General features: G+C 42.0%; 1 protein-coding gene across 4 annotated transcripts in view; it reads right to left on the reverse strand.

The window, feature by feature from the left end:
- CABCOCO1 (ciliary associated calcium binding coiled-coil 1) overlaps window positions 1-11195 on the reverse strand; it is a 54425-nt gene extending 43230 nt beyond the window's left edge. Inside the window, exons 1-3 of one of the 4 annotated variants that reach the window (XM_081913773.1) lie at window positions 10928-11195; window positions 1449-1549; window positions 710-879 (exon numbers count right to left, since the gene is read on the reverse strand). In XM_081913773.1, the coding sequence (XP_081769899.1) occupies window positions 710-879; window positions 1449-1549; window positions 10928-11101 (445 nt within the window). In that variant the 5' untranslated portion in view covers window positions 11102-11195. Of the gene's footprint in view, window positions 1-709; window positions 880-1448; window positions 1550-4810; window positions 4962-8972; window positions 9036-10927 lie in introns of those variants that run through there. The other 3 variants (XM_081913774.1, XM_081913776.1, XM_081913775.1) reach the window with 3 other exon arrangements.
- Between the last annotated feature and the right edge of the window lie 359 nt (window positions 11196-11554).

Raw genomic sequence — 11554 nt, forward strand, 5'->3', positions numbered from 1 at the left:
GCACTGTGTGGCGGGAGGAAGATGCAGAAGGTCATCATGGGAATGGTTTGTGCTCAAGGTGGATTACACAAAAGCAGGAGCACATGGACACGGGTGAAAGCGAAAAAGTGTGCAAAGCAGTGACTTCAGAAATTGAGTTGGGAGGGTGAAAAGTGAATGTAATAGTTGCATGAGGTGGGAAGGGGAAGCTCCAGGGGTTAATGTGAACAGAATGACAGGGGAGTTGGTGATTGGAGCAAGTAGGGGTGCAGTCACACACACACACACACGTCTAAAAGTGCAGCAAGTTTACAATATGATGATCATGGTCGTTATCTGGTTTACATATAAATTAATTCTACTTTCAGATCCTTTCAAATAAATTAATTACAAAATACATCAACTGTATTTGATTAGTGAGAAGGTGTGCAGAAGGCTTCAAACAACCTGAAACTATGGTCAGGCCTACACAGTATGTCACTGCCTTTAACTCTGCAATTTCTGGCTTCCATGCATCTTTTCAATTTACTAAGCAAAATAACAATGGCTAGTGAGTTGTATCAAAAATAAACTTACTACCTGCTGAAACTTGGGATGCTCAAAAATCAAGCTTTTGCAACTCATTCTTGCTCAAAAAGAAAACAGGCTTGAGAAAACAACTACTTCTAACAAAAAGTAAATTAATTTATTAAAGTGCTCAAACGGAAATGCAAAATACAACAAAACTTACTCTCAATGTTATTCATCAGCATATTTAACAGAGTCAGGAGTCCTCCAAGTTGCGCAGGTGTGAAGTCTAATGCTTTAGCCCACCAAAATCCAGAGACATAATAATCCAGTAATGCAGCTTGTTTCAAAGATGTCAAAGGTTCTTTCAGATTTAGGAACATTTCCATATAACTGCAATTAAAAATCGTGGTTATCCAAAACTGGAGCATTAAGACCAAGCTAGGACATGTAGCTACAACAATCTTGCTTCCCATACCCTCCTTTTAAAAGAGCAGTTTAACCAGACTTTAGTAATCTGCGTAAATCCTGTTGACCTGATAGAAAACCATTATCATGTGATTCCTCACTGTAAGCACTGTACCAGGAGCTCAGGCCTAATTTAGTGCAAATAAGCGTTAATTAATTACGATAACATTTTCATGTTGTCAGCTATCCAGAGCTTTGGAAAGACAGGGCATAAATTAATAAATGTAATTAACTCACTTTGATTATGTAGTCACTTTAAATAAACCCACAAGTGGAGTAACACAAGATAAATTCCCTTACAATGGCAATCAGACACAAGAAAGCATGAGTGTGTGGATAACTACTAGTCAAAAGATCCTAAATCAGTATAGGATTCCATTGCTCTGTCCTTTGGAAAGAATCTGGCAAAAACTGGTATAAGCTGTTCAACTCAACAGAGAATAAAAATAGGAACAATGTCAATCTATACTTATGGTTAAGTTCAACAGACTTACCTTTGAACTCCTGCTATATCTTGTTCCAACAAAATATTAATCTGCGTAAGGGAAAGCAATTTCCAAGCCATTGCCTCTTCTTCTTTAACAGCATCCTCATCCTGTAGAAAGCAAATTACATTACATTACAACAGCAGCCACACACACAACTTATTTATTTCAAGGATCTCTCTTCATCAATGCATGTACAAAGAAACAATGGCAGCTGCCAATGCTAACTTAGCTGATTTGGGAATAGACAGATAAGTGGAAATTAATTTGTCTTACATTTGTAAATGAAATACTTCTCAGAGAACGCAACATTGCAAAGCAGAAATTCAAGTTCATACTAGTTAACAAGCTAAATTTGAATGAAGCTCTTATCCCAGAGGTTATTAAACTATGGTCCAAGGACCACAAGAGGTTCAACACAGACCACCCTTTCAGGAACTACACCAAGACGGTAATGAAAATAGACAATAAATGCTGAACGTCCCTGAAGCTTCTTTCACATACTGAAATAACCACCTATCCCAGGCATCCCCAACCTTCGGCCCTCCAGATGTTTTGGATTACAATTCCCATCATCCCTGACCACTGGTCCTGTTAGCATAGGGTTGTAGGCCAAAACATCTGGAGGGCCACAGGTTGGGGATGCCTGACCTATCCAATTCCTATAAGGTGTCTCCTCTTATCTTTCCCCCTCCAACTTCTTTTTTTTCCTTCTTGAAAAAAACCACTGAAATATTTTGCCTAGTTTCAAAATGCATCACCCAAATTTGATTATATAGATACTGATTAAGCAAAGGCGGAGGAACCCTTTTCAGCCCTAGGCCAGCATTTTCCTGTGGGAAACCTGCAGAGGAGCACATTAGGGTTGACAGATCAGGAGACCCTGTGATATCAGGGCCCTAACCCAAGACCTAGGGGGCGGCCCCTGATGATGTCATGGGGGCAGGTCCTGAAGATGGAGCTTAACTGAGAAAGGGGAGGGGGAAGCCCCTCCCCACCCTGTCTATGCTATAATTTGCAGTGAACTCCTGCCAGGCTGAAGCTTGCAATCTTTATTTATTAAAGGCACTCTTGCCCACTTGGAGATGCAGGTCTCCACCTGGCCCCTGTAGGGGGCCGAGCAAACCTGGAGACTTCAGGCCAGACCTGGAGTTTTGGCAACCCTAGATCAGGTGCCTGCGGTAGGTAGGGTCAGAGCGAAGTAGGTGTGGCCAGAAACAAAAAGTTGGTTGGGCCAGGGTAAGAGTGGTAGAGCAACATAATGCAATTCCAACATCCCAGCATGCAAACATTTCTGCACCCAAACACATTTCTACAACCTCCATGAAGGCAGGCAAGAGAGATTATCACGGTTCAACAGCACATCCCTGACACATAAAAGCACTCAAGGAGGGTATGGAGCATGGCCAATAATCTTTTGATGAAGGGCGGTATATAAATTTAATAAATGAATAAAAATAAGGGGGAGTGGCCTGGGAATTGGCTTGGGCAAAGTCCCGAGGAGTGGATAGAGTGGCCTGGATGACCACATTTGGCCTCCAGGCCAGAGCTATAAAGGAAAACAGGCATCAATGATCAAGATAATTGGTTGTATCCAATGGAATCACCCCGTTAGTGCAAAGACATCCGCTTCCATGGTGGAACTTCCACTCTCTGCGCCCCTCCCAAATCGGCTCAAGGAGGGGGAACCCCCAGAACAGATGCAGGGTATGAGGAGGAGAGGAAGAGGAAGTTCCACTGCACAAGCAAATGTCTTCCCAAGGAGGAAGCAGACTGCCTTTCAAAAGAAAGCAATGGCTGGGGATGAGTAAGTACTTCTGTAGCTGGACAGTCTTTATGTACCAGATACCACATCAGGCTTTGGGGGGAGGGTTTACATTACATTCACTGGCAGAGAAGCTAGCCAGTGTCTTAGACCCCAAACTCGTCCTGCACATAACTGACATAGTCTTCAAGCACACAGACTCACTGTTTCTAAATATACATAAATTTCTGAAAGTCTCAAATTATCCATGCTATCACCAGGCAGGTAAAGTGCAATAGCATCTATTTTTGAGCTGTTCTATTTCTTAAGCAAGGAAGCACACCAAAAATAGCCATGTTGATTTACAATCCCACTCAAAATAGAAGCAAGCCATGTCCTAGAAGACAAAGTCAATGCAAGGAGGGAGCCCCCTCCCTGACCCCACCAGTGCTTAATAGTTAAAGGCAATTAAAAAAAAGGAAAGGGAAAATAAACCATGGCTTGTAAATCACACTGTAGAACTATAGGAATTATTAGCAATTTATGAAATGTGCACCTGTTTACTTGTACCGAACACCAAATACCACTATTTACCAATTCATATCTTATTACCAACAAGAAGCGAAAAGCCCCACCGCCCCCTTGCTTCGGCTGTACATGTATAAGAACACAATGGCCTGTTGGGTCATCGTTGCTTTCTGTGGCAGAGGGTTCCATAGTTTTACTGCTGGTTTATCAACTGCAGTGGTTTGCCCACAACACCGAAATGTGTGAACTGGCATCTTCCTTACCTAGAGATTCCCAATTGTCTCATTGGAGATATGTTCATAAGCAATCGCTGTATTGGGAGAAATTGCTGTCGTATTTTGGACTTCTGAGGTTTTAGTTATCATCTGGCAGCAACTTCTGAAGCAGCAACTACAGTTAACCTAATATCCCTCAGCAAATTGGTGGAAAGCAATGTGAGGTTCTGCTGGGGAAGACTTAGTTCCTATAAAAGCCAGCATTTTATATCCAATAGCAACAAACTTCACTTCTTACTGCTCTTCATTGTGAGAAATGTCTGCATACTCCTAATATCTGCTTCCTGTTCTTTAGCCAGTTACCAATCCATGGCAGCTAAGTTTACACAAGAGCCTCTGATGAGGACCTTTGCCAAAAGCTTTGTGGAAACTCAAACATATAATGCCTACACCCATATTTTTGTGTTTGTTGACACTTCTAAAGAACTCCTAGGGGTTGGTAAGACAGAACGTCTTTTTTCAGAAGCGACATTGAGTGCTCCTCAGCAGAGCTTGTTATTTCATATGTTTAATTCTGCTTCCAATCAATATGCCTGGAACAGACAGTAGGATATAAGACCTCTTCTTAAAAACTGGTATAAGATTAGCAGCATTCAAATCCTCCAACATGAAGGCCAATTTCAGTGCAAAGATCAATCAAGGTCTGAGTAAAATAGAACCACTCATCCACATTGCCTTGCCTCAGAACACACAGTGGGAGCTGCTGCGTGACTACTCACAAAGACTTAGCTCTACTGTGAGATGAGCGAGACCCAGCTGCTTAGACCCACTCCCTTGCCTACTGTAAGCTGCTGCCTGCCAACGGTTATCAAGGGAACACTTGCCTCCATCATGCCTGCCTCCATCATCACCTAGACAAGACCCAGCTCCTCAGTCTCATTCCTTTGTCTCAAAGATCTCAATAGGAACTGTTGCTTGGCAACTGCCAACAGGCAACAAAGGAAGATTCTCTCCATCATGGTCTGAGTGAGATCCACTGAGGACATCAGTGGACTCTGCTGCCCAGTAGGCAGCAGATGGAAGTGCAACACCACAAACAACTAGGGATGAAGGTAGGAAATACCTCCTGAATAACCCTGGTGCCATAGGGCTAATAATAATAATAATAATAATAATAATAATAATAATAACAACAACAACAACAACAACAACAATAATTTTTATTTATATCCCGCCCTCCCCAGCCATAACCGGGCTCAGGGTGGCTAACATCAAAATATAAATACATTAAAACATAAAATTCAGCAATTGACTGAAATACAGCTTAAAATCGGATTAACCATGTGCTCTCTTGTCCTAGTAACAGGCTTGAATCTTTCGTAGGTCACTTTGATTGCCTTTTGAGACTATAAAGCAGGATATAAGTATTAATAAAATACATATTCTTAAATAAAGTATCAGAAATTCACTTTTAAGAACTCTTATTCCTAACCCATGTGGACCCAGCCATGCATTATTTTTTTATTTGTTGATTACCTCAGATACTTAAACTTGTCACCTTAATTTGACTTAAGTTTTCAAAGTAGTATCCTCAGTAGGGCTCTATGAATATCTACCAATCCTTTTTCAGTCATCCTTTTGTACGTAGGTCATTTAACAATTCAAGCGCCTCCAGGGCTGGTTTCTGGATTCTGATATATTTAGACTATTTAATTTTGTCTTAATGTTTTCAGCAACAAACTCCCCAAGTTCTTTTTCCCTTGCCTTATTGCCAAAGTATGCACTCCTTTTTATTTCCCCCATTTCAACAAAACTCCCACTTTTTAAATGAAAACTTCTTGCCTTTTATAGCTTCCTTGACTCTGCTCGTTAAGCAGACTATTGGTGCTTAACATCAAAAAGGCCGCAGAGCAGCTTTTAAACCTATTTCTGGGGGAAAGCTGACAGGAGCTGTGGAACATTGGGTTCAGGACAATTCATCCTTTAGGGATGATGGTGTAAATATTTCTAGTCATCAAAGTGGCAATAGGGTAAAACTTGACAATGAGCATACAGGGAAGGGGGAGAAATGACAGCTGTTTGAAGAGGCCAAAGAGAACTTTGCACACAAAGAGACAATTTTGAGAGGGGCACAGAGTAAAGGTACTTACAGGCTAGTACTAGAACAATTCAAGATAGAGACATGGGATTGCACACTGTTAAGAGAGAACATAGGTATAATGGGCATATCACAAATCTTGTGGAAGAGAAAGAAAATCCCGGGGAAATAGACATGTCATTTAGATACAGTCACAATACTGCTTTCCTACTTTGAGGTGATTTTCTGAAGCCATCTTTTGAAAAATACTGTGTTTCATAAAAAAAGCAGCAAATCCATCTCAGAAGGAAAGAAAATATGGTAAAGATTTTGCCCCCGTTTTTAAGTGTCTATAGACAGAGCCAGTCTTAGTATTATGGGTGAGATCCAATGTTGCACCAGCAGACACAGTGGTCCTTTTCCTCCGGCCCCTTGCAGCCCACCCATGGCCCCAACCTGTTTCCAAGGGATCCCCAAACCCCTACAGCTGATTTTGGGGGTACACAGGAGGGAGCTGCAGAGAGAGGAGAAAGGGGAAGGCCTGCAAGAGGAAGTCTGCTGCGCAAGTGGGATGCCACATCTGGATATTGACCTGTAAATGCAACTGACCCTTTTCTATAGCACTGTTCCCAAAATGATGGAAACCCAGGTAACGATAAATGGACCCATCTTTCCCATCTTTGACAAAAGAGAGCATTTGAATGCAAGGAAATGCAAGCCCAATCTTTACCTGACCATACTCCAATGAATTACAATTTTAATTCTTACACAATCTGAATTAATGCACTTCACCATCTCACAACCATTGGTTTGTTCAAACTATAGTTAAAAACAAACTATGGTTTAAGGTGAATGGGCAGCATGCTGGTGCCTTACTACTTCTCTGCTTCTGCCACACTGCCAGAAAACAAGTCAAAGTTTGTTTTGTTTTAATGTTCAAATCCTAGCTTGTGATTCATTTCTCTCCTGATAAACCGTAAGTAATAACAAAGGTTTGTTCTTGGCTTACTTTTCTTGGGGGATAACAAATCAGAAGCCAAGGTTCGGATATCACGAAAAATCAGATTCTGAACTCTTTCCCATATGTACTTATCCATTTATTCATAAAATAATTTCTATACCACACTTTGGTCCTCATTAAAGTGCCAATTTAAAAAGTTATAAAACCAGAGAGCATTAAAACAAATCAACAAATTCATGCCACAGACAGCTATGAATTAAAATTAACTGAAAGCCTAGCAGAATAAAAGTGCCATACCTGTACTGCTAGATGCAATATTTTTCCATTGTATTTTTATGTTGTAAGCCTCCCCAAGATCTACAAATAATGGGTGGTATACAAATTTTATTATTATTATTATTTTTTAAATCATTAGTGAGAGGTGTAATTGAACTTCTAGATAAAACAGACTACTAAAATCTATCTCACACACATACATCTTTCTGGTTTAATCCCAGCTACCAGCAGCAATAGAAAAGTGATTTCCTTTACATCTCATGCCAGTCTACTTTCTGAATTAAAGCTCTTCCTTCATACATTTGATTCACACAGGCTTCTCCTGACTGACCTTCCTTCCCTTTTTGGTTTTCTCCCCAATGTGCTCTGTCTAACTTCAGATTGTAAGTCTTTGGGCACTGCCTGTTTTCTTCTTGATTTTTGTACACTGCCAAATAAATTATATTAAGAAGCAAGCCAGCTTTACTCAGTCTTCAAGTCCTACACATGCTTACTTAAGAGTAAAACCCTACTGAACTGTCTCAAACACCAAAATTAACATGCATAGGATCAGGCTGTCAGATTTCCAAGTCATGGCCCAAACAGAAAACTTTGTTTCAAAACAATGACATCAAGGGTTTTGGTTGGGTTTTTTTAAAAAAAACAGTTTGTGTCTTTAATTTATTTATTAAAGTATTTATATACCACCCTCTCATAAAATATCAGGGTGGTGTACATTATGTATACTATAAAATATAAACACTATTAAAAACAGAACAGAGTGATTGTTAAAGTGAGTGGCTGGTCAAAAGGTTTTAAATAGCTGCACAAGTCTCTTGGCATTTATACCATTAAAACATATCAATTACCATTCTACAGGACCATAGGAAGTTGCCTCATACCAAGTTAGATCGCCTGTCCGTTTAGGTTGCTATTGTCTCTAAGCTGACTGGAAGAACTTCTCCATGTTTTCAGGCAGTTAATCCAAGGTATGAGTCTGGGAACTTCCGCATTTGACACGTGTTTAGCTAAAGTTCTTTGGCATTGCCTGTACACTATTTTTAGCAACTAGCTTGGCACTCCACAACTTCTGTTCTTCTCCTTCTCCTTCACAATTAAAGCTTACTTCCACCATGCTAACTCTGCCCTTTTCACTCATTTCACATGATCCGCTTGAAGCGCTTTCGAGTTTCTTTCCCATTCTTGGTATGCACGCATAAAACATAAAGATGCAATACTAAATGTGCTTGCATCAGTTTTTATGGTCACCTAGCAATATGTATTTATTCATTCAATCTTTCTGCATTTTTGCATCACCTGTATACAAATGCTTTCTTTCTGGAGGGAATGTTTAATTCTCATCACACCATCTCCCCCCACAGAATCATTCCAATTAGGGAGTGACTTTGTCACATTTTCACGGTCTTTGTCTATGTAAATCTCTTTGATCACAACTAACTGGTATAGGATGGACCCCAGATTCCTCCTCTCTTACTATGGCAGAAGACATCTGCCACACAGCCATTTTCTTTACTGTTCCCATCCCCTGGCCTCTCATAAAATTAATAAGAGATAGGGAAATTAGCAATTTTGTAGATGCGAATTTCCTTTTCTCTATTCCACTGCCTCTGAAGTTCAGGGAAATTAACAAGGTGGGAGAAAAGCATGGCAATTTGTTTTAATCTAAAAACCACTACGTAAATCAGTGCTAATGCAAACATGTATATACTGACAAAACTTATGGTTTCCCTACCAGAATCCAGAGAGGCGCATCTTGGTGAAAATGAAAAGGTTTTCTCATGTTTGTATAGAGTGGAGAGGTAGTACAGTGAAGGAAATAACAGTGTGGAAGGCTGAAAGAGAGCTATGTCATCAGTTATGTCATAATGGAGCTACATCCACTTATGACATAGCTGATGCCACTGTCATCAGCTATGTCACAATGTGAATCACACCTGAATCTTGGTTGCCATTCTTTTGCTAGCAGGGCTCCTTTAGCAGCAGAAGGACAAGCCACAACTCTGAAGGGCCATATGAATGCTAACCATTATTATTCCTTCCTCACCAACCTGGCCATGTACTCAGGTCATCTTCAGGGTACCTCTGCCATCTCAGATAAAGCAGGTGGGAAATAACATCTATTTACTTCAAGATATTTTTCAGTGACAGGCAAAGGCCTTTCTTATTCTTGTAGTTTTTTGCCATCTGAGGGAGTTTCAAATCATGCAGTTTTTACCCTGCTGTTCTAGAGATTTTGCTGAAATTATTGTATTTTCATTCTGGTTTTTTAAAAATTCCTTTTATGCTTTAAGAAATATTTGTTTATATAACGAAGAGCACAGAACATAGCATTCCATAATGAATAAAAGCCTCATTTACATGTTATATGTACCTAAGACTGCAGTGCTATGCAGGGAGTAAGCCCGAATGAACTTAGTGGGACTTACTTCTGAGTAGACATGCATAGGACTGCAAAACAGAAGAAAGCGGGCTGGATGCTGAAGAGACAGACAGAGACATGACACAGTGCAAGGATTTTTACACATGCGCTGGATGGAAGTCCCACTGAGCTCTATAGGACTTACTCCCAGGTAAGTGTGCATGACTGTTGGCTTTGCCCCATGGTTGGAGGTGGTAATGCTTTTGAATACCAATTGCTGGAAGCCACAGGAGGGGATAGTAGTCTTGTGCTTGGATTCTGCTCCCATGGACACCTGTGTGACAACTGCGAGAACAAGATGGTGGACTAGGTGGGTCGCTCTTCTTTTATTTTTAATGTGCCCTGATATGCGCAATTTTAAGGGTGATAATGATAACAGTTATGATGTATGTATAGGATATATTTTCTCCTGCTCTGGAGGGTGGGATTCAAACCAATGACCTCAAGTTACAAGAAGGTTCTGACTAAACATTTGGGGAAAAACTTTCCGACTGCAAGAGCTGTTCAACAGTGGAATGGTCTCCCTTGGGAGCTTGTGGACTCTCCTTCCTCGGAGGTTTTTAAGCAGAGGTTGGATGGCCATCAGTGCTTTAGCTGAGTTTCCTGCATTGCAGGGGGTTGGCCTAGATGACCCTCGGGACCCCTTCAAACAGTTCTACAATATATTTCTACAAAACAATTTTGTAGTCATTGGGTTGTTGTTTGTATTTTGAATACACACACACACAGAGTGGTTTTATATTTTGATTTTGTTCTGTGCTGACCGCCCCGAGACCTCTGGGTACAGAGCGGCAGGTATATAAATTCAATAAATAATAAATAAATAAAACAATAATTTGAAATGTTGTTATTATTATTATTATTTCAAAAGGCAAATGTAACATATGAGCACCCTTCGGAACAACACTAATAAAATTATTATTAAGCCGTCCAGAGTGGGGGGGGGGGTATAAATAATAAAAATAAAATAACTACTACTACTACTACTACAGACCATTAGAACAAATATAAGGATTTGAGCCTTCCCACAGCCCCTCAATAAACTGGAAGGGTAGAGAATATTTTAGGGAATGGGGAGAACAGAGCACTTCGCCCTTAGGTGGGAAAAGGGGAAAAAAGCCAGACTGGGGAGGAGGAATGAACCAAGGAGGGCGGCTGAGCGAAGGCTGGCGAGGCCTCAGGGCGGCGGCGGGGCTCGCGTAGGGGGCCACGCCGGGGCCCTAGGGCGGAGAGGCAGGCTTTTTATTTGCTGGCTCGCCTCTTCCTACCTGCCGGCTGGCTCCCTTCTCTTTCTCCTTGGCCTTGTTTTTCTTGGCTGCCATAACGACTGCCCTGAGCATGTCGGCGCTGCCCGTGGAAATCTTGCGGGCGGGGACATGGTGAGACCTAGGCGACGAGCCGGGATGCCCCTTGGGGTGCGAGGGGCGGGCCGAGCCCGACATGTCTCCGTCCCGCCCTCCTCCTCCTCCTCCTCCTCCTCCAGGCCAGCCGCGTTCCAAGCGGAGCGCGCCGGGTTCCGAGGGCGACGGAGCCCCTTCCGCCCGGAGGCGGCGGCGGCCCTTGATCCGCTTCTCCTTCCTCCTCCTCCAACTTGGTCTTTTCCCTTTACCTCTTGGGGCTACGCGTCCGCTTCGCGAAGGGGAAAGCGAACTCTAGTTTCAGTTCGACCCGGGGGAGAATCTGATCCGAAGTTGGGGTGCAGCCCCTTGGTGGTGGGTTTAGACGTGGGCTGCTTCAACCTGCCATTCCCCAACGTGGCGCACTCCGGATGTTTTTGCGCTCCCGTTCACAAGTGACAACAGCTGCGCGCATCCTATAGCCGGCCTCCCTTGTCATAAAGGGGGGGGGGGCAAGTTTCTAGGTGGGGCAGTGCCGGATTTACGTATAAGCTAAAC

The sequence above is a fragment of the Podarcis melisellensis genome (genome assembly GCF_964234715.1).
Source record: "Podarcis melisellensis genome assembly, chromosome: 5".
Taxonomy (NCBI): Eukaryota; Metazoa; Chordata; class Lepidosauria; order Squamata; family Lacertidae; genus Podarcis; species Podarcis melisellensis.